Consider the following 23,447-nt stretch of genomic DNA (forward strand, 5'->3'; position numbering starts at 1 on the left):
GAGGTGGATGAACATTTTTATTTTATTTTATTATCTGACAGAGAGAGAGAGAGATCACAAGTAGGCAGAGGCCGGCAGAGAGAGAGGTGGAAGCAGGCTCCCTGCCGAGCAGAGTCCGATGCGGGGCTCGATCCCAGGACTCTGGGATCATGACCTGAGCCGAAGACAGAGGCTTTAACCCACTGAGCCACCCAGGCGCCCCTGGATGAACATTTTTTAAAATGACATGTAGAAAACTGTATAGTTCAAAGGAATACAGAAGAAAGGATATGGAGGACACGAGACAGTAGTGTGTCTTCATTGTTACTGATAGTTTATTGAAACCAAACTGATAATACAGATAAGAGACAGAGGTGGCAGCTGCCAGAATCTTGGTGGATTACAGATGCCAACGGGCTGGAGATGAGTCCTTGAACCCACACTTCAGTAACAGACCCATAAAACAACTGCATAAATAGAACAAAAGACACAAGACATTTCACAGCTTTTCGCTTTGCATTTGTTTTAAACATACGTATGTTACAACTTTACATTTTAAATTACGACTCCATGTATTTTTTGACAATGGCTAAGGATGCAATGGTCCCATCCCGGCTGACATAAGCAGAGTTTGGTTTGCTTATGTACATTACAGTGAGATACCAAACAAACCCTTAACACGTAACACATAAAAAGATCTTTAAAAATCAGATTAACACAATGCTCTTCGGGTTATATGAGGAAGAAAGGGAAGTGAAAAAATAAGACATTAGGGATGCTTTCAACTGACGGTGTCACGGTGTCTTGATGTCTTAAAAGTTTCATTCCCTTCCTCCAAGGGGGGTAAATTTTTTTTTTTAGCTAATGGAAAAAAGAAAGCAACATCATAACACCTTACACGATCCTTACACAGTGCTTAGATGCTTCCATGTAATAAATACAGCATGTAGCAGAGCAAAAGTCACAATTTATTGGCTTGGTTTTTATTTCTATGCTTATAAAAAAAATACTAAGCTTCTTTGTGTGGACTCAACAGTGTTAGCCTGTGGCTGTCTTCGGTGCCTGTACACCGTGCTGTTTACATTCCAGGCCCATCCTAGAGCAAGCTCCCGTGCCAGCTGTCTGCACACTGTTTGTTTCCCAGGGGAGGAGTTCTTGTCTTCACTTTACTGCAACAGGGGTCCTGGTTCATTACATGCTCATGTGTTCCGGAAGAACATATGAAATATCATCCCACGGGTGACGATAGAGCCCCTGCTTCAGCCTCTTCTGATCGAGATAGTGTCCTGAAATATGGAGCAAAGGCATCTTTTTTTTTTTCTTTGAAGATTTATTTATTTATTTATTCAACAGAGAGAGAGAGAGAGAGACAATGAGAGAGGGAACACAAACAGAGGGAGTGGTAGTGAGAGAGGGAGAAGCAGGCTTCCCAACGAGCAGAGAACCCGATTCTGGGCTGGATCCCAGGACCCTGGGATCAGGATCTGGGACTAAGGCAGACGCTCTACAACTGAGCCACCCAGGTGCCCCAGGCATCTTTTGATTAAGAGTTGCTGAGTCTGTTAAAAGTTTGGCAATGGGGAGAGGATCAGGACAAGAAATCTTCCTAATACCAAAAAAAAAAAAAAAAAAAAGAGGAAGTAAATCCAGATCCACTGCATAAGTGGATGGCAGCCTGAGTAAAAGGCAATGGTTAGATTTCATTCTGTTTTCCTGGGCTAGCAGTCAGTCTCATTCTGTTCTCCTGGGCTAGCAGTCAGTCTCATTCTGTTCTCCTGGGCTAGCAGTCAGTCTCATTCTGTTTTCCTGGGCTAGCAGTCAGTCTCATTCTGTTTTCCTGGCTAGCAGTAAGTCGTGTCCGAGAACAAAGGAACAAAGAATAAGGGGAAGTTAAAGTAAGAAAGGAAGGATTAGGAACAATGATGATGATAATATGACTCACAGAAACTTGCCACATAGGTAAGTGTTATAGCTGAACCATGGGGGGAACCAAACCAAACTGAATTTTTCTTCTCCCCCCCCCCCCGTATTTTATTTATTTGAGAGTGAGCGAGAGCGAGAGAGAGAGAGAGCGAGCATGGCACACGAGCATGGCACAAGAGCACGGGCGGGGCAGAGGGAGAGGGAGAAACAGACGTTGTGTTGAGCAGGAAGTCCACGAAGGCTTGGATTCCAAGGACCCTGGGATCATGACCTGAGCTGAAGGCGGACACTTAACCCACTAAGCCACCCTTGTGCCCCCAAATTGAATTCTTTTTTTTCCCCCCCAAAATTGAATTCTCAAGAACAGCAACAACTACCAACTCACCAATGAAGCCCATACTCCTTCCCAGCACAAAGATGCCATTGAGGGCTCCAATGTCAATATATTCATCAGCTTCCTCCCTGTAACACACAATCAACCTGTGGTTTTAAAACGGCTCACATGACTGCCCTCTTCCCCACAGACAGTACAACTTCTGCCCTAGAAGGAGACACTAGCTCTCTTTGGTTTCAAAGCAAAGAAAGGGTGCTCTGGGTGGTAGGAGTAGAGATGATTTTTGTTTTCTTTATGCCTCTCCATATTTTCTTTTTCTTTTTCCCTTTTTTTTTTTTTTTTAAAGATTTTTATTTATTTATTTGACAGAGAGAAATTACAAGTACACTGAGAGGCAGGCAGAGAGAGAGAGAGAGAAGGAAGCAGGCTCCCTGCTGAGCAGAGAGCCCGATGCGGGACTCGATCCCAGGACCCTGAGATCATGACCTGAGCCGAATGCAGCGGCTTAACCCACTGAGCCACCCAGGCGCCCCCCTTTTTTTTTTTTTTTAAAGATTTTATTTATTTGACAGAGATCACAAGTAGGCAGAGAGGAAGGCAGAGAAAGAGAGAGAGAAGCAGGCTCCCTGCCGAGCAGAGAGCGCGATCTGGGGTTTGATCCCAGGACCCTGGGATCATGACCTGAGCTGAAGGCAGAGGCCTTAACCTACTGAACCACCCAGGCGCCCAGCATATTTTCTAATGTATTCTCTGTAATGAGCATTCACTGCTTTTAGAACTGGAAGGAAAAAAAAAAAAAAAAGCTGGTAGGAAACAAGCATCAGTAATTGTTAAGAAGAAAATGGCCGCAGAGCTCACCGGGTAAAGGACCCACAGTTTCTAAGCATGTCTACAAATGCAACGCCGATGAAACCGTCTACGTTCAGGATAAGATTTGGTTTCTGGGAAGACAAAAAAGTCAAAGCACTTATCATTATTTCTCATTTTCTCTTTGTAAAATTTCCACAATTACTACTACTAACCTAACTACAGATCCTGACCACAATTGACAAACCTCCCACCAAAACATCCCAGCTGGTTAGGAGAGGAAGTGTCAGTTTAACTCCCAATGTCTAGCAGAGAACCCGACACCTCGCTGAAACAGGATACGTATCTGTTGAACTTAGCAGTGCAACAGAAATAGAATTTCCCAGAAAACCAGGTTTGATTTTTGGCTGCACACAAAATGTAGGCTGGCTCTTATTTCCCACCAAGTAATGCACCGACAGTCTATGATTTGGGAATTAGGGACATTTTCTCTTTTACCTTTGAGGTGGTAATCTTCTCGACTTCCAGAGCATAGTCAAGCAGAGGGGTGGCAGGGAAGTGCTGTTTGACGTAATCCTTGAGGATCTGCACGCGCATGTCTGGGTTGTTTATCTAGAAAGTGACCCAAAGTTACAGAGGAACCTACCCTAATATCACTATTAAGAGACATGTCTCGGGGCACCTGGGTGGCTCAGTGGGTTAATGCTTCTGCCTTCAGGTCGTGATCCTGGGGTCCTGGGATCAAGCCCTGCGTCGGTTCTCTGCTCAGCGGGGAGCCTGCTTTCCTTCCTCTCTCTCTGCCTAAGTGTGATCTCTGTCTGTTAGATGAGTAAATAAAATCTTTAAAAAAAATAAAAGAGAGAGAGACATGTCTGGGCTCCTGCCACAGACAAACACAAATGACTGTATTACAACTGGGAGGTATGTTTCAGGGACCTGACCTGCATGTTGGATTCCATGTGGCACAGGTGATGACACTGTGCCACATGGTTTCTAAAGTCTATTATGTCACCAACAAGGAACTGAGACCTGGAGATGTTAACTGTATTCACCACAGGCCTTGGCCTCCATTTAAGCAGCAGGGGGCTAGGGCTCATCTACTCTCCTACTGAAAGTCTTTGGTTCTGGCCACTAACCATGCTGCCCACAGGTCAGCAGCCTCCTCAAGCTTCGACAAAGTTCAGCAGAGTTCTTTTTTCAACTAGCAAGCACTTACTGGTGTGGGGCGGCAGAGCACCCCTGCGATTTTAAGGAAAGCCCTGGACCTCCCATGCTTGAGGCCACACCATCTACTAAGAGACCCAGGCTAAGCAATAACTGATCAGAGTTCAGGCATCAGCTGACTCCCGATACTAAGTGACCTCCGGCTCCCAAGTAGAAGGCGCTGCTCGAGTCCACAGCGCTGGGCCTCTTTTGGAGACAATGTCGGAACCCTGCTACCACATTCAAGCTTTTGGGTTGTTCCCTTTCTGGAGTCCATACTTAGCTAGCATGCCTCTTTGCTAAGGGAGGAGGTCACTGTGGCTGCAAAGCCTGGGTGGAATGTTCCTTAGAAAGGAACAGTGTCCCTGATCCTCATGCAAAGCTGTTTAAGGGCATTCTGTATTATAATGGAAAAATAGCTGCCTTATCATTGACATCTGTCAACACAGCCAAAGCTGTGCAGGTTATGAGTCAGCAGCCTGGGTGTTCCCAGCTAGAACAATGCTGTCCTGGCACCATCCACCTGCAGATTTGTCCTTAAGAAGAATCACAACTTACTGATTTCACTCGGTGACCGATGCCCATGATCAGCTTTCCTTCCTTCTTCATCTTGTTCACAAACTCCATGGGAATAATACCACTGTCAAAGGCTTTACTGAACATCTTGGCAGCAGCATCCAGGGCACCTCCAAACCGGTCCCCCTGTAGGACAAGCAAGCCCACATTGCCCTGAGCTGGAAGAGCCTCCTTCAGCATCGCAGACCAGTCTGGCATGCCCCAAACTGCCCTGCCATGTGGTTTGACACTTCGAGGCTCCTTCTGGGACCCCACGGCGGCCAAGTGCATGTTGCCAAAGGCAAATGACCCCTGCAGTTCTCACCTCCCAGGATGCCAGTACTCACAATAGTGAGCAGCCCCGAGGTGAGGCTGGAAACCAGGTCCTTCCCAGCCCGAGCACAGATGATGGTGTTGTGAGCCCCAGACACGGCTGGCCCGTGATCCGCTGTCACCATCAGACACATCTCAATGAACTGGCAGGAATATTTGGGCAACCTAGAGGGGGAGGAAAGGGCCACTAAGAGGAGGGTCAGAACAGAGGTGAGTAGTTGAACAGGAGCTACACTGACCTGAAGAGCCAAGCTTCTACTTGCTCCTGTCCTCCCTCAGTAAGTTCAAGGAGGTTAGCAACTTCCCAACCCACATCTAATACAGTATCAAGCAATCCCACGGCAAAACCTGCAGATTCTTGAGCATCTCCTAACTTGTTGATTAAAAAAAAAAAAAATCTTTAAAAGCAGTATTTGTTAATTCATTTGAGAGAGAGCACCAAGCACAAGCATGGGGTCGGGGGAGGGACAGAGGGAGAGGAAGAAGCAGACTCCCTGCTAAACAGGGAGCCCAATGCCAGTCTTGATCCCAGGACCCCAGGACCCCAGGATCATGATCTGAGCAGAAGGCAGAGGCTTTGAACCGACTGAGCCACCCAGGCACCCTGCAAATACTGCTTTTAAAACAGTAGTAGAGTTAGTCGCCATGGTTTGAAAATTCTTCTTTAGGCAGTGGCTTTCAGAATGTAACCTGTATTTGTGGCATCCCTCTATGTGCCAGAGGGAGAAGTGAGACTACTGTCCCCCTTCCCAGGGGAGGACGCCTCAGAGGTCTGCAGGGTTCAACCCCCCATCTGATTAAGAATGCAGTCTGGAGACAGGGGATGCGAAAGCAGACAGGGAAACCCGCTCAGGTGTTACTGAGGCCCTCCTCCCAGGAAGGGCCTAAAGCAGGACCAAGATCCATTTCTGCAACTTAGGGAATGACACAAACCAAGACTCTGACCTGGCCTTTCGCCCAGTGCCACCCCAAACCAGGACTCTGTGAATCAGGTACTCACTGGCCCCTTCCCCCACGGTCAGGCCCAGGGGAGGGCTAAGTTTGGGAGTTGCAGAGACACCCATTTTTTCTAACACTCAGGCTGATAAGAGAGGACCCAGTACGAGGTACTTCGTGCCTGTTTAGGAACTCCGTGAGGCCTGTACTCTCTGACTTACCAGAGCCACCCAGACCTTTCTCTCAAGAGGCCTACATTTACTCTGTCTCATTTCTTTAAACGCACCAAGGTCCCTGATGAGGTCATTGCTTTCTACTTCTGACCCTTCTGTCCTTGAAGACCTAGGGACAACTGGTATCTCTTTCCTCTGGCCTTGCAATTGATCTGTGGCCATGAAGATTGATCCTGGACATATTCCCCAAGGCTGCCCACCCCCTCTCCCTGGTCAGAGGAAAATCCTTAACTCTGAGTCACAGATGGCAGGACCCTGCACACCTCACCTTCTCTGGAACCACAGGAGGCCAAGGACCCCACCAATGCCCATCTCTTCCTTGAAGACCTCAGTGATGGGCATGCCTGCGTAGATGAGCTCCTGTCCTCGCTCGTCACAGATGCTGGTCATGAATGAGGCAGGTTTGCGGATTAAGCCCAGCTCCTGAGCAGAGAGAGGGGAAGGGGCGAGCAGCACAATGTGACCACAGAACTCATGTCTCAGGTAGGTCTTAAATTCTGACTGCCAAGTAGCAACCCTCAGACCAACTCATCCCAAGAAAGAAATACAAAAGCCCTTTTATTATCTGATTTGGGTTGTATAGAAAATAGGAGCGCCATGCCCAGGGCACCCACAACTCCCATCCACAGTTTCGTTTTTCACCCCACAAATGTGTCCTAAGGAGAGGAAATGAAGCTCAGAAACCAACCCAAGGCCACTTTGGGTTTCTTGCTAAGAAATGCAAGAATGTCTCTAAAGGGGAATGTTTCTAACATTCTACATTCGGCTGCCAACCCCCCACCAAAATGGGAGGAGGCAGCACATGGCTGTGGGAAAAAGGGATCCCCTCAATCTGTCCTTCAGCCAGGGAAAGGGACTGGGTTGAACTCGTGGCTTCCAGAGCTGGGGCACAATGGGGCGTCATTGCCAACTCTACCTAAGCCAACTCTACCTCAGACCAACTCATTTCTCCAATTGTCCCCTATCAATTTTAAGATTAAAAAAGGTTTTTTTCTTAGAATTTTTAAATAATATATGTGTGTTCTGAGCCCCGAGCACACACTCTGCAATCTCAATGCTAAGCACTGCAGAAAAGGGCCCTATTGATTTTAATTTAAAAACGCCTTTCTGGGCGCCTGGGTGGCTCAGGGGGTTAAGCCGCTGCCTTCAGCTCAGGTCATGATCTCAGGGTCCTGGGATCAAGCCCCGCATCGGGCTCTCTGCTCAGCAGGGAGCCTGCTTCCTCCTCTCTCTCTCTGCCTGCCTCTCTGCCTACTTGTGATCTCTCTGTGTCAAATAAATAAATAAAATCTTTAAAAAAAAAAACAAACAAAACAAAAAAAAAAAAACGCCTTTCTGCCTTAATGTTTGTCAGTTTAATGGACATCTATCTGGCCTTTCTTTCTCTACTTTTGTTCATATACGAAGACACATGGAGAATACAAAACACTGTTTTGGTATACATACATTTTTCTCATAATCACGATATACTGTCCCATAATAGTCTTATTTACTCAATGAACTCGAACTCCATGAAAGTCAGTGCATACACATATCTAGTTCATTCCTTTAGCTGCTATAAAGTATCATATCATCATATGACAAAACCACAGTTTCGGCCATTCTTCCACTGATAACCATTAACTGGAAAATTCTTTTTTTTTTTTTTAATTTTTTACAGATTTATTTATTTGATAGAGAGAGACAGTGAGAGAGGAAACATAAGCAGGGGGGAACAGCAAGCAGAGGGAGAGGGAGAGGCAGGCTCCCCGCTGAGCAAGGAGTCTGATGAGGGATTCGATCCCAGAACCCTGGGATCATGATCTGAGCCAAAAGCAGATGCTTAACTGAGCCACCCAGGTGCCCTAACTAGAAAAATCTTGAACACAGTGTGAAGGCATAAGCGCTTCCCTGAAGTAGCTTTCTCGATACGGAATCGCTATCCCATCAGGTGTGAGCATTCGTTGTTGTTTTGATAGTAATCTTCACACCCAACAGGGGCTTGAAGTCATGACCCCAAGATCAAGAGTCACATGCTCCATTGACTGAGCCAGCCAGGTGCCCCAGGGGTGAGCACTTTTTTATTTTTATATTTTTTTTAAGTTTTAATTTTCTTAATTTGAGAGAGAGAGAGCAAGCACACGAGCAGGAAGGAGGGGCAGAGGGAGAGGGAGAAGCGGGCTGTGGGACTTGATCCCAGGACTCGGGGATCATGACCTGAGCTGAAGGCAGACATTTAACCAACCAAGACAACCAGGAGCCCCAAGGGCCAGTACTTTTAAACCTGATATTACACAGCTGCCTTTCAGAAGGGTTGTGCCCAGTTCCAGTCCCACCACTAACAGAAAAATGCACCAGTCTCCCTCTACCCACACAGACACAACATATTATCAAAGAATTTTTTCTTTGTTGACCCAAAAGGGGCAAATTGGTATCAGTTTTTGCTTTGGCTCCTTTTTATGAGTGAGGTTAAGCATTTATTTTTTCATGTTGAAAGGCCATTTCCTACTCATTTTTCCTACTGGTCTTTTAAAAACTGATTTCAGAGAGCTCCTGTGTTTTAAGAATATTACTTTTCATCTCTGTGGCTGAGACAACCACGCAGAGTAGACTCTCTGCTTCACCCTGATGCCCCTTCGATCAAGTGTAAACAACTCTAGGGGACGTTGTCTCTTTTCAGCCTGTTTCCAGGCCAGGCCACGTGGCTGGTGGGACAGACACCCTGCCCTTCGCCCTCTTGGGCCCTGAATTGGTCAGAAGGGGCTAGCTCACAAGCTCCAGCTCATAAGGAAGGGTTGGAATCCAAGAATAATTGTCTAAGGTTTCTTCTGATGCCCTTCGAGTAGAACTGCCTTCGGAGACAGGGTCTGGAGGCCAGAGCAGTGATTTACAGGGTTGCCCTAAGGCAACCAGGTTTCCAGGGATTCAAGCCAAGCCAACTCAAAGCCCACCCCGTTGGCCTCCCAGCCTGCCTCACCCACCCTCAGAGGCATCCGCAGCACCTACCCTGGCCCAGGAGTAGTCCATTGGCACGGTTGGAGGCGGCACCTCCTGCGCAGGGACAATGACTCCTTTGGCCACAAGATCTTCGTACACAGACCTGGGAGGGGAGGAAAGGGGAGGAAGAAGACAGCCATGTGGACTTTATGTTTCTGGGCACAGCTAAGCCATCCCAGGAATGCTCCTCCACCCAACGCCAAAACTCCAGGTTTTTTGGCTCTGCACTCCCCCCTTCCTGGCAGTGCCTTACACCAGCTGGGTTCTTGAGAACAGAAGGAAAACTAGTTCTGGCCAAGACCCACCCACTAACCCTGCAGAGCTTTACAGAAAGCTGAATCTGGAGGCTACGGAAAAGGGGAGGAATGGGAAGATCCAATGGGTTATCCAATAACCAGTTTATCAATCCGTTTATCTAACCGTTTCTGTGCTCATTTCTTATTTACAGAACAGCCAAGTAGGTAGGCTCAGAAATCGAGCATGTTTTAATACCAGTCTGAATGGCCTGGAATGGCCAGGTCTACAAACAAAATAAAACAAAAACTGGAAAGAAAGAAAAGATTTCAGACCATCTGTACGGTTGTAGTCATCACCTAAAAGGGACCAGGAATTTCAGACACTTCTGTGTCACAGAGGCTCCAATCCTCGCGGGGTATCTGGAAAAAGAGCCGGAGGCTGGCATCCTCCCCACAGTCCACTTACTGGATGATTTCTCCAAGTTCATCAAAGCTCGGGGGCACAAACACTCCCGCCTCCTTCAAAGCCTGGTTCTTGGCTACTGCAGTTTCTGAAGCCTGGTTGGCACATGCTCCGGCATGGCCAAACTGCACCTGGAAGGCCAAGGGCAGAGGCTTTACTGGGCTTGTACAATCCTGGCAGGAGAGGACAAAAAAGGCTCCTGGGAACGTCGGTACCCACTGCAGGCCAGACCCTGCTCAATGTTCCATGTGAATCACTTCATTCAAGCCTCACACAGCCTTACTCAACAGGCATGCCAAATGACTCTTGACCTCTAGACCAAGAGACCAAAGCGCCGAAGCTTCCTGGAGGTCACATAGCTACTGTGTAGGGGAGCCAGGACACAAAGCCTGGCGGCCCATCTCCCTGTGGCAGCCAGAGGGGTGGGTTTTTTTTTTAATTAAGATTTTATTTATTTATTTGACACAGAGCACAAGCAGAGGGAGCAGCAGCTGGCAGAGGGAGAGGGAGAAGTAGGCTCCCCACCGAGTAAGGAGCCTGATGTGGGGGCTTGATCCCAGAACCTTGGGATCATGACCTGAGCTGAAGCAGATGCTTAACCACCTGATTTATCTATTTTTAAAAAGTATTTATTTATTTGAGAGAGAGACAGAGAGAGACCAGCCGGGGGACGGGTAGAGGGACAGGAGAGGGACAGGAGAGAGGCAGGAGAGAGACCATCTCAGACTCTCTGCTCAGTGTAGAGCCCACCTCAGGGCTTGATCCCATAACCATGAGATCATGACCTGAGCTGAAACCAAGAGTAGATGGCTAACTGACTGACCCTCCCTAGAAGAAGCTCCTTCTAGCTTCTTTTTAAAAAGTCAGATTGTAGGGGTGCCTGGGGGTTTAGTCAGTCAGACGTCTGACTCCTGGTTTCAGTTCAGGTCATAATCTCAGGGTCGTAGCCGTGCTGTGTGGAGTCAGTTTGAGATTCTCTCTCTCTTCCTCTGCCCCTCTCCCCATGAAGTACATAAATCTTAATAAACATGCGGAAGATAAAAAGTCTGTAGGTCTCTATTCCCACATGGCAACAACCACCTGGAGCCGACTAGCACCTGCCCCCTCCCACCCGAGCATGCGGTAAGATGAACTCTAAATCCAAGGGCATGGGGTGACTGGCTACAGGAGGGGAGCATTAGGGAAGAGAAAGCCCATGGGGAGAGCTACAGGGTAACAGTGTCTTTTTTGGCTACCCAGTGGGGAAAATGAGGTTAAGCATACGAGATGTGGTACAAAACCCCGATCAGGGCGGGTTGAGGTGGGTGATGACAATAACATCTAAGCTATTTGAGGAACACTACATCCGGACACTGTCCGCACACCTGACTCACTTCATCTCCCAGTAGCCGTGGCTGCTTCCAATGAGAAAGGAAACACGCCCCTACTCTCGGGCCAGTTCTCGGAGTCCCGCTCGGGCCGGGTGGAGATGCGCAAGTGGAGCTCCGAGCCCGACACGGTGGAAGCCGTTATTGAATACATGTACACATAACTTGCCCAAGGCCACACGGGGAGGCTGCGGTAGCATCCGAACCCAGGCAGTGTGGCTTCTCCCTGGGTTCTTACCCACTACATAGAACCAAAGGGGCCTTAACTGCCTAAAAGGTCAGGAACCCTCTGCTCTGTTAGCGACGCTCAAAAAACACAAGTTTTCAAGCACAGGCTCCCGGTGCGTTCTTTATAGAACCGGATCTGCACAGGTGGATGGGGTGGGAAGGAGAAGAGGTTCTGTACTCAAATTCATGGAAAATGCTGGATTCCAGGCAGCCAAACTAGTCTCTTAAACTCTGAGATTCCTCAACACTAAAACCAAAATAAATTTAAAGATTTTATTTATTTATTTGAGGGGGCGGGGGAAGAGGAGGAGCAGAGAGAGAGGGACAAGCAGAATCCATGCTGAGCAGTATTGAGCCCAACACAGGGCTTGATCCCCTGACACTGAGATCATGACCTGAACTGAAATCAAGAGTTGATGCTTAATTGATTAAGCCACCCACGCGCCCCCTCAAAACCAACATTTTTAAAAGGAAGATTAAGTTCCAAGTTCTTAATTTGTAGAAGCTCCCTTTCTGTTTGCTTTGGTTTGCTTTTGTTTTGTTTTGTTGACCCATGCTACAGGACCAGTGTTTTGTGGACATAGTTCTGAAAAAACGCCCCCCTTAACAAATACCTCTGGTCTCTACTCCCATTGCTCGGTTCTTAATTCTGTTTTCCTGATGAGCTATCTCCGCTTGCCTACAGGTGGAGATTTTGTTGCAAAACTACCTTACCTCCTCTATAGGGGAGAAAGTTCTGCAAGGTCATGTGATCTAATTAGGAAATCAAAAATCCCTTATTAGCTGGGCAGTCACTGTACTCCACTACATTTGTGTATGCTTGAAATTCTATAAGGTTTTAAATTAATTGAAAGACAAAAATAAAACACCTTGAGGACCTGTCTTATCCCTGGGGTGATGATGGGCACGCAGCCAGAAACGGAAGAGCGAGGTCCTTGCCCTGCTGGGAAATGTCCTTAGCATAGCTGGGGTGGGGCGGGGGGAGGTGGAGGGCTAGTAATGCAGAGCTGGTTAAGAGAAACAGTGCAGGGGGAGGGACGTAATATTTTTGGCTGCTGACGCAGAGGGGAGAGCAGTCAAGAAGAAAGAGAATCAGGAAGAGCTTCATGGAGTCAGTGAACTGGAGAATGGAAAGGAGCATTTGCTAATAAGACTATGGGTGCCAGACCCTTTCCATTACTTTCTTATGTGAGCCCCTCAACAATCCTCAATCATGCCCATTTTACAGCCCAGGAAGCTGAGGCACAGAGAGGCCAAAGGACTTGCCCTGGTCACACAGATCCACCAAGACCTGACTCTAGCCTGTGAGAGCAGAGGCCATGCCTGAGGGATGGGCGCAATCCCGTAACCCGCTCCTCTCCTTTTACTTACTGGAGAAAAAAAAAACCAAAACATAATTATTATATAAAATCACATTACCGCATCCCGTTTCTTTAATCTAATATAACTTAAACTTTTAAACATGTCAAGCTGCACCTCGCTCTCCTGCCTGCTGGGTTTTCAACTGCCTGTCTGTGTTGTGATGACAAATCACCTTCTGACCCGCATTTGGGTTGTTCCATTTTCTGCCACAACAACATCACAGGTATCCTTGCACCCAACACTTTGAAGTATTTTCGCACATAGACCCCCTTGAGTAAATCTGCAGAAACAGAACTGCTGGCTTAAAGGAGGGCACAAATACGGCCATCATGAGGGGGGTAGGAATCAGGAATCTCAGCGGGCGAGGCAGGCAGTGCAGGGGGAAAGAGCGGGGTGACGGGCTCACTGGCAGGAAGGGTGTGGGCATCCAGCAAAGGGATCGATCGGCACAGTTGCGGGAAGCCTCACGGCCCAGTCTTGTCCTCATCCGTACACAGCACACACAAACTGCCTGTACAAGCCCTCACCCTCGGAGCCTGCCCCCTACTGATCACTGATGGGTGACAAGTCTTTGCTACCCCGGTTTCATCACCACTGATGGGCCATCTCCAAGACAAAGGGTCCTTTAAGCTGGAGTCCTGGGCTACAGCCTGACGGGCCATACCCAGCAGAAGCAGGCGGCTCGGAGAGTGTTTGTACTGGCTGCCCGTCCTTGCCGCGCTCACTGTAGGGCTCCGGGCACTTTCCTGTCCAGAACAAACCTGGCTTTCTTCTACAGCTCCTCCCCAGCTCTGCACTTGGCATGTGTCCTCTTCCTTCTCCACCTCCCTTTCGCAGAGCAAACCCCTTCTCCACCTTCCCTGTGGAGCCATCTCAGCTCCTTTGGACAGAAGTGTGGCAGCTCCAAGCAGGGACTCAGAGCCTTGTTCTGGCCTTTACCTGCTGATGGCTGCCCCCCACCCTCCAGTGGACTTACCCTCCTAGAAAGCAGGGTCCCAGCTGGATATTACAGGAATGCAGTGAGTGATAAATGTGCATCGGAGGAAAGAGCTGCTTAACCAGGGGACCACACAGCTCACCTCGAATGCTCCCCACCCCGCTCCACCCGGCCAGGAGCTACCTGCGCGGACTGTACCTCAGAGGAGAACATGGTGGCACAGGTCCCGATGCACCAGCAGACCACGGGCTTGGTGATGCGGCCCTCCTTGATGCCCCGGCAGATCTTATATTCCTCAGTGCCCCCTATCTGCCAAGGAACAAGAAAAAGCCCCTAAGTCAGTGAAGCCAGGTCCCGAGTTGCTATGGGCAGCACTGCCGCTGGAAAATCTGCCCTGAGTCAGGCAGGGGTCAGAGGCTCCAGGAGTCCCGAATTACAACTTAGCTAAAAGATGAAGACACATGGGCACTGGCCAAATAAGAGCCTGCAGGACTAAGACAGGATGCAAGGAAGAACTGTAACCGGGGAGTGGGTGTCCTCTGGAGTCCTTGGGACGCCCCTCCCCTATCTAAGGGTATACGATGACTTCGGATCAGACCTGCTCAGGTGCACAAGCAAGGAATGGGGTTGTAAGACTCTCCCAAACTGAAAAAAGTGCACTTCTTGCTCCAGCTGTGCACTGCCCAGGAGACCAAGGTCATCCCAGAGCAGCTTCTTAATTGGTCCTAGAATATCTTTCGCCACTAAGAGTCAAGAAGCTTTTCGGGAACAGTCATGGCAGTGTTAACAGCGATTGCCTCTATGCCCCAGAGTGTAGGGAGCGGGATTACCAGCGACTGGCACATTAAGTTATATATAACCAAAATGCATACATTTAAAAAAAAAAAAGAAAAAAAACAAAACTGAGATCACACATTACTTTTAGAGTCAGAAAAAAAAAACCCAAAAAACCAAAACTCACCTCTCCAAGAACCACGATCATTTTTACTCCTGGAGTATCCTGGTAGCGGAGCACATGGTCCATGAATGTTGAGCCGGGGTACCTGGTGAGAGCAGAGAACACATGGGATCGGGAGGCCTGCGGACGTGCAGGTACAGGTGTAGGAAGCTACCAGGAACACATGAGGCTTCTCGTGGGTGTCCAGTGAGGGCCCAGAGATGGCTCAAGTGTGTGTGTGGGGGGGCTAAAATATGAAGCACAAGGGAAGGGGAGGACAAGGGGGAGGTTTGCTTGACAGTAAGAGATGCTTATAGAGCACACGTGTGGTGTCTTCAAAATATGGCTGCAAAATTCTTTTAAGAAGGTGGAACCTCACACCTCACTTGCATATGGGTCAGACAGACATCCGTTTCTCACAAACAAAACGGGCCAGAAGTGATTCTCTGACAATGGCTTCCAGGCAGGGTTATACAAAGAATAGCTTCTGTCTGGCACTCTCTCTTGAATCGCTGCCCCTGGGGGGCGCTGGCTGCTATGTCCTGAAGACACTGAGCAGCCCTTAGAGAAGCCCCAAGAAAGCCCCCGCCAGCCTGTGGATGGGCCATGTACAGCCTCCGGTAGGCCCTGCGCCACAATGGCCCTGTGGCCAGCGAACACCTTGCTGTGGCCCATCCCTCGCGAGCCCCAAGTGCCTACCTGCGCCACCCCCGATTCCTGATGCACAGAAACTATGGGGACAGATGTCCTATCATAGTTTGAAATCCCCTGGCTTGCGTGACTTTTTTTTCTTTTTTCTTTTTAACACAGCAATAGATAATACAGCGTGCCAACCGACGTCCCAGGACTGACAGGCTGTTGCTAGGTCTAGACATAGGGCCTGCACACACAGTTGACCCTCTAACGATGTGAGGGTCATCAATCCACACCATTTGCACTCAAAAATCCAAGTATAACTATGACTCCCCAAAAACGTAACTCCTGAGAGCCTACTGTTGGCCAGCACCTTACAGATAACATCAGTAGTCAATTCATATATTTTGTATGTTATACACATTATACACTGTGTTCTCCCACTAAAGTAAGCTAGAGAAAAGAGAATGTAATTAAAGCCATAAAGATTAACAAATCCATATATAAGCGAATCCGTGCAGTTCAAACCTAGGTTGTTCAAGGTTCCCCTATATTTTTTTACTTTCTCCTGCCACAAGATTTTACGATAGGATTGTTTAAGGCCAAGGATGCTTCTCTACAGATCTTCAAGAGCATGATAAATCCCAAGGGGAGAGTGTAACTGCCCAGACTTATTTGAGCTGGAGCCCGTTGTCAGGGAGCCCTGGGGACGACGGTTCCCCAGGCTGTAGCCCCCAAGACTTGGGAGAGAGATCTTCCTCACTCAGGAAGTCCCACCTGAGATGATACTGGAGAGCCAGGAGACGGACAAGGTAATTCACTCTCCCAAAAGCTTTTGGTTGAGGCAAAGAGCGATGGTGGTAGTAATAAACAGCAGTGGCTAACATGTATTATGGCATTAAATGGTAAGCATTACTCTAAAATAATATTCTACTGATTACCATTCCCACTAACCAAAACAATGAATACACTATATGTGAAATAAAAAGAAATAGGGATTTGGTCTCTGTCCCCCAGTTCCTGAGGCAGAGCTCCTAAAACTCTTGGAATTTCCTGGGTGACAGGAGGGTCTTTTGTTCTCCTGAGGCACCTCTGGGTGGGCATCTGCAGAGCTCCTGGATGCGGGCTGGTCACTAGAAGACTGAGCCAGGATCAGAGGTTTGGAACTTTCAGCTCTACTCACCATCCTCTGGGGAGGGGAGAATCCTCTAGAGATTAAATTAATAATCGATCGTGCCCACAAAATGAAGTCTCCATAAAAATTCCCTAAAGAAAGGGGTTCAGAGAGCTTTTGGGTCAATAAGCACACCACGGTGCTGGGAGAGTGGCGTGCCCACTGAGAGCACAGAAGCTCCACGCCCTGTCCCCCGTAACCTGCCACAGGTGTTTCTTTCCTCTGGCTGTTCCTGGGTTCTGCGAACCATTCTAGCAAATTACCAAACCCAAGAAGGGTGGTGTGGAGACCCCCAATGTACAGCCAGTTGTTTAGGAGTACAGGAAGCCTGGACTTGCAACTGGCATCTTGTGAGGCTGAGCCCTTCCCCTGGGGGATCTGGTACGAATGCCAGGTAGATACGGTCAGAACTAAAATGCATTATAGGACACCCAGCAGAGAACTGGAGAACTGCCTGGCACGGGAAAAAAAAAAATCCCAACATCTGGCAGCCAGAAGGGTTAGTGAGGTAATGGTAGACAGTAGAGAAACAGTTTTTCCTTTCACTATTACGGACTACAGTTAACAACTGCTGAGTACTTGCTAAGTGGCAGGCCCTGTATTAGCCACTTTCTAGAAACATTACCCTCACTTAAGCCTCGTGACAACCCCATGAGGTGGCTGCTATGATTTTACCCATTTGATCTGTAAGGATGATGGAGGGTCTGAGGAGGAAATGACCTGCTCAGGACACCTCCCTAATCAACAGAGAAATTGGGGATTAGAGCCCCCTCTTGCTGTGATTTCAGAATCAGTCCCACCAACTGCTGCGTTCTGCTGCCTCCCTGTGGCCACAAGTGGGACAACAAACAAAATTATCCCCAAAGCCCAAACATTCTGAAAACACCTTTTTCTATTTTTTATTCTGAGCTCATGCCAGTGTCATTCCTGAAACAGAGTAGAAATGTCCTGTTTTGTTTGTTTTTTAAAGATTTTGGTGTTTTTTAAAAATTATTTATTTGACAGACAGGGATCACAGGTAGGCAGAGAGGCAGGCAGAGAGAGAGGGGAAGCAGGCTCCCTGCCGAGCAGAGAGCCTCATACTGGACTCGGATCCCAGGACCCTGAGATTATGACTTGAGCCGAAGGCAGAGGCTTTAACCCACTGAGCCACACAGACGCCCCGAAATGTCCTGTTTTATGGACTTTACTCAGCAGCATTGAGCAGAGATTAGAGGACCCAGCGACCCCCCCTTCACCCAGCCCACCACTCCCCAGCTGGGGAGGCCCGCCTTGGCCCAGCCCATCACCTGTCCCCGCCAATGGCCACGCCCTCGTAGACGCCATCCGTGGTCCGAGAGATGATGTTGTTGAGCTCGTTGGACATGCCCCCAGAGCGCGAGACATAGGCCACGCTGCCAGGGCGATAGAGCTTGGAGGCCAGGATGTTGTCCAGCATCCCACCTGTATTCCCAATCTTAAAGCACCCGGGCTTGATGCCTCCAACCTGTGAGAGCAGAAACAGCAGTCAGGGAGGGAGGGTAAGCTCCTGACGAACCAGAGCTCAGGGAAATCACAAGGCCCAATACTACCTACTCAACCTCCCTTCCCCGAAACTGGTCAGGATGGGAAGAAAATGGTCTGAGAGAGCTAACACCTGCACGCTAGGCTTCCAGCTTAGGGAGAGTCTCATCTCTCCCTCATGAGCCATTACGCAGAAGAAAAGAGAGCGTTACTGGGAAAACACGGCTTACTGCTGCAGATTCGGTATGTGGACTCAGGATTAAGTCCCCTCCTTTGCTCTAAAAGGGGGACAGCACCCAGGGGAAGTGTAAAACATAGGCGTGCACCTCTGCTCAACATCACCCCTGCCTCAGAGATGAAAGAAAGGCCCTCTGCTTAATTCAAAAATCTGACCTTCAGACAACTCTTTAGTACCACAACTAAGGAAAGACAACAACAAAATACTCCCAGAGCAACTTCTTTCCATGTGAAAACCTTTGGGCAAATAAAACCTCTAAGTAGATTCTTCTTCATTTCACAGTTAAAGCAATAATCAAAAAACATGCTATGGTTGCACAAAGGTGGGCAGACACACATAGTATCTTCCAGTTAAGCCCCCTAAAGTGATAGGGACTGGGGAGAGAGCCCTTTAAAGTAACTGGATATGAACACAGACTTGACTTTCAATGGGTACTCTGAATCTTTTCAACCTAAGAGAGAAACAGAACAGTCAACAAATTTGCTTTCTGTGGGTCCAGAACTTTGAAAGATAGCCTTGAACTTAAAGGGCTTTACAGAAAGGACACTCACAGTGGCAGGTCCAATGATGGTCACTCCCTTCTGGTCCGCCTTCTTGATCAGTTTCCTTGTGAGGGCCTCAGGGATGCCTTCAGCTATGATGGCAATTGTCCGGATCTAAAGGACAGTCCCTTCCTGTTAACTCTGTGCCTCAGGTGAAGCAATGAGGTGGCGCCCTTTATAAGACCCAGCTTCCACGCCCCCTCCCAGGCTCTAAGAACCAAGTAATGTTAACAGTATGCAACCCCCTTCTTCCTATAAGCCTCTGTCCCTAGTCCCTATTCCGACTACTCCAACCCTCTCCAAAAAAGAGAGGTGTAGACATTTAAAGCCAATCTCCATTGGTTAACACCACAGAAACTCAGTAACGAAGCAGGAGCAAATGTTTCTGAAAACCCCCTACCATCAAAAGTGGCTCTATTCCCTCCCATCCAAAAACTCACAAGACTCGGACCTACCTGCTCCCCATCTGTCCTGGTGCCTACTCCTAAAGCAGGGTCCCAGGGTCTATGTCCCACAGTTAGTATGGAACACAAATGAGCTACTTCCACACCCAAACTAGAGAGCAGACTGGGGGAGAAAGCCAGGAGGAGTGGGCATGGGCATGACTTTCGCTCTAGACCAGGGACCAGCAAACTTTTTCTGGCTTTTCTGGTCATGTGATCTCTTGCTGTAACTATTAACTTTTGCCTTTGTAGCATGAAGGCAGCCGTGCACAATACATAAATGAACACAGCATGGCTGTGTTCCAATAAAACTTTATTTATAAAAGCCAGTGGAATAGGTTTGACCCTTAAGCTATAGTTTACTAAGCTTTGCTCTAGTATAAAAGGCAGCTCATGTTCAGCAGGTATGCTTTGGTTTTTGCTTCACGGAGATGGCAAAACAAGTTTACATTCTCCAGTCTTATACTGCGCTAAGCCAGCCAGGGATCGAACAATAATTTTGAACAGAAAAATCAGTATATTAATCTATAAAGACTCATACAATTCAGTAACAAACACTTCAGGAAAAAAAAAGGGGGAGAGAGAGCAAGTTACAAAATATAAATGGTCAGGGCGCCTGGGTGGCTCAGTTGGTTACCAACTGCCTTCAGCTCAAGTCATCATCCTGGAGTCCCCAGACTGAGTCCCACATCTTGCTCCCTGCTCAGTGGGGAGTCTGCTTTCTCTTCCAACTCTGCCCCCTCTCATGCTCTCACATTTTCTCTCTCTCAAATAAATAAAGTCTTTTTTTTTTTTTTAAGATTTTATTTATCTATTTGACAGATCCCAAGTAGGCAGAGAGGCTGGCAGAGAGAGAGGGAGGCAGGATCCCCATGGAGTGGAGAGCCCAATGCGGGACTCGATCCCAGGACCCCGGGATCATGACCTGAGCCGAAGGCAGAGACATTAACCCACTGAGCCACCCAGGCGACCCCTCAAATAAATAAAGTCTTAAAAAAAAAAAAAAAAAAAAAACCCAAGGTATAAATAGTCAATAAATGTTTTTTAAAGCTCATCTTAATTAATAATCAAAGATATGCAGATTAGGGGCATCTGGCTGGCTCAGCTGTTTAAGCATCTACCTTTCGCTCAGGTTGTGATCCCAGGACTGAGCTCCACAATGGGCTCCTTGCTCAGCAAGGAACCTGCTTCCCCCTGGCCTCTTCCCCTCCTACATTTGCATTCTAATGCTCTCTGTCTCAAATAAACAAAATCTTAAAAAAAGATATGCAAATTAAATAGAATGCCTATCACTTGTCAATTACATGCTTGTTTTTCTTAGAGAGAGAGCATGAGGGTGAGCAAGGGTAGAAAGGCACAGGGAGAGCGACAGAGAGAATCTTAAGCAGGCTCTATGAACAACACAGAGGCTGATGCAGGGCTCGATTTCACAACTCTGAGATCATGACCTGAACCAAAATCAAGGGTCAGATTCTTAACTGACTGAGCCACCCAGACGCCCCAAATAAATGTTTTTAAAATAAAAACATTCAGTGTTGACCAGGGTACAGAGAAGCAGGCATTCTTGAAACAATGATGGGAGTTTATGTCCTTTAACTTTTCTGGAGGGCACCTGGGCAGGACGGATCAAAGGCTTTCAAATCTGCAAGTTCTGATGCAGCAGTGTGACCTCCAGACATTTATTCTGGGGAAATAATTAAGGATATATGCAAATGCCCATTTAAGATGCTCACCACAAGACCTGGAAAGGTGAAACTGATGTTGCCAATGAATATTTATGGATGTAGAATGAGTAACTGAAGAAAACGGACTACCAGTCACGTACAGTGTTCTCCCACATGTTCAAAACCAGAAAAAGGAACGCAGAAGGATATATTAAAATGTTAGCAACTGTGTCTCTGGGAAACTGGAACTGACTGAGGTATTCAATTTTTCTTCTTTTTACTTGATAGTATTTAAGTTTCCTCTGTAATAGACATGTAATAATTTTATAATAAGAAATTGCCTTTGGGGGGCACCTGGGTGGCTCAGTGGGTTAAAGCCTCTGCCTTCAGCTCAGGTCATGATCCCAGGGTCCTGGGATCGAGCCCCACATGGGGCTCTCTGCTCAGCAGGGAGCCTGCTTCCTCCTCTCTCTCTCTGCCTACTTGTGATCTCTGTCTGTCAAATAAATAATAAATAAAATCTTTTAAAAAAAAATTGCTTTTGGGTGCCCTGGTTTCTTGGTCAAGAGGTAGCAGAGAGAGCAAGGGTTAGGCCTCGGCCTTTGGCTCGGGTCGTGATCTCGGGGTCCTGGGATTCAGCCCAGCGTCGGGCCCTCTGCTCAGCAGGGAGCCTGCTTCCTCCTCTCTCTCTGCCTGCCTTTCTGCCTACTTGTGATCTCTCTGTCTAATAAATAAATGAAATCTTAAAAAAAAAATAATTGCTTTTGATTCTGTTGTGAAAGCCGGTCTTAGCAGCACAGAGAGGACCTGGTGGGGGAAGAATATACTGAATGGACTCTGTGAGCCTAGGTAAGCTGCCCTGGCCAGCCTGCCTGCCCTCAGTTATCATCCTACCTTCTAAAGATCGAGTGTATCTGATGACCTTCTCCCACACCACTGGCCAGTCCTGAGTGCCAACCCCTTTGTCCCAGGGGGCAGTGCCAGCAGACACCACTCAGGAACTTCCCCTGCTTCCCCACCCCAGCGCCCACTGACCTACCTGCGCATAATTCATGGTCTCTATGGTACTATCATAGGCTGAGCGGAGAGAGGCAAAGTTGATCAGCACATCTACTTCTGGGTGCTTCTTCATAGCATCAGCCATGTTCTTGAAGACAGGGATGAGGATCTCCTTGTGACCCCAGTAAAACTTCTGCTTGTGGTCCCCACTGTGAGAAAAGAAGAGGGTCAGGATACCCCCAAACTGTCAGGGCTGGGGAGAGGGAAGCTGAGGGGAGGAGCTTCATCTAGAAGATGGAGAGATGGGGTCCCATGTGTGGGAAGCAGATCCCCCAGGAATATGGATCCCCAGCAACGGGGATAATCTTGCTGGCTCCCCCAGGGTCTATCTTAGTGAGGGAGAGGAGCTGAGAAAACCCCCCTTGGCAGCCATCTCCAGTTTCTGGCCGTGGTGGGACTCACGTGAAAGGGTACACCATGGCGGCCACTGAAGGTTCGTCCCGGGAGCAGACGTAGTCAAAGTCCAGCATGCCCTGTACAGCCCGGGTCTGCATGCCCCACACGATGGCCTTGGTGTGGCGGCTGAAGAGGGTGGCACTCTTTCCTGGTGGGCAAAGACACAGCGAGTCCCAGAACACACACTCCTGGGAGACCGGCAGGGGCTGCCACGCCCCTCCACGCCAGGTCTAGAGAAGGGAGCTCATCACCATGGCAAAGGGATGTCAAGAGGCTGGGACTCTGAGAACTGGGGGAAGAGTGCCCTGGTTTCTTGGTCAAGAGGTAGCAGAGAGAGCAAGAAAGCTAAGAGGACCTGCCTAGCTGGTAAGTAGCTGGCAGTGAGCACAGAAAGCACTCCCGTGCAGAGAAAAGACCCACCACGGGTGGAGAATCCCTACAGGACTTGTTCCGCCTCATAGGAAAGGCACGTAATCAGCATTTTGCTTACATGCAGATGATCAATTAGGCTTGATCAACAAAAAACATCAAGCACTCCCGATTCTGGTGGCCACACGACTTGAAACAACCCGACAATCATCAATTCTAAAACTGGATGTAATCCAGCTCAGGTCAGGATCTGAATCCTCAGGATTCTAGGTCAGTGTAGGTCCACAGAAAAGGCTGGCTGCAGCCCGATTTCTACCTGAGGTTCTGGCCTGAGCACACTGGCTTCGTGGCACCCTCTCATCATTTTCTGTGCTGTCCCAACCCTCCTGCCTTCCTCCCTCTAGCAGGTGGCCCTCTCCTGCTCAAAACAAGGCTCTTGGGCAGTTCTCCAGCAGGCAGAAGAGTGAGAGGTAAAAGAAGGGGAGAAGAGCTGTCGGAAGTGCTTGCGCAGCCTGAAGGGAAAGGCCTCTTCACCACCCTGCAGACAGGTGACCCGTCCCTCCCATTCCCTGCAAGTCGCTGGAGGGAAGTAGCCCCAGGGGAGGTTCTCAGCTCCT

General features: G+C 48.3%; 1 protein-coding gene across 2 annotated transcripts in view; it reads right to left on the minus strand.

Annotated features, from left to right (window-relative positions):
- Positions 1-296: 296 nt before the first annotated feature.
- The window catches only part of ACLY (ATP citrate lyase), a 43,460-nt gene continuing 20,309 nt past the window's right edge, over positions 297-23,447 (minus strand). For both annotated transcript variants that reach the window (XM_082708274.1, XM_082708273.1), the window contains 15 exons: positions 22,468-22,609; positions 22,046-22,214; positions 18,909-19,013; positions 17,906-18,102; positions 14,834-14,915; positions 14,071-14,181; positions 9,982-10,109; positions 9,289-9,382; positions 6,572-6,726; positions 5,149-5,299; positions 4,805-4,948; positions 3,542-3,655; positions 3,095-3,177; positions 2,288-2,364; positions 297-1,265 (listed from right to left, as the gene is read on the minus strand). In XM_082708274.1, the coding sequence (XP_082564400.1) occupies positions 1,171-1,265; positions 2,288-2,364; positions 3,095-3,177; positions 3,542-3,655; positions 4,805-4,948; positions 5,149-5,299; positions 6,572-6,726; positions 9,289-9,382; positions 9,982-10,109; positions 14,071-14,181; positions 14,834-14,915; positions 17,906-18,102; positions 18,909-19,013; positions 22,046-22,214; positions 22,468-22,609 (1,847 nt within the window). In that variant the 3' untranslated portion in view covers positions 297-1,170. The remainder of the gene's footprint in view (positions 1,266-2,287; positions 2,365-3,094; positions 3,178-3,541; positions 3,656-4,804; positions 4,949-5,148; positions 5,300-6,571; positions 6,727-9,288; positions 9,383-9,981; positions 10,110-14,070; positions 14,182-14,833; positions 14,916-17,905; positions 18,103-18,908; positions 19,014-22,045; positions 22,215-22,467; positions 22,610-23,447) is intronic.

The sequence above is a fragment of the Mustela nivalis genome (genome assembly GCF_964662115.1).
Source record: "Mustela nivalis genome assembly, chromosome: 17".
Taxonomy (NCBI): domain Eukaryota; kingdom Metazoa; phylum Chordata; class Mammalia; order Carnivora; family Mustelidae; genus Mustela; species Mustela nivalis.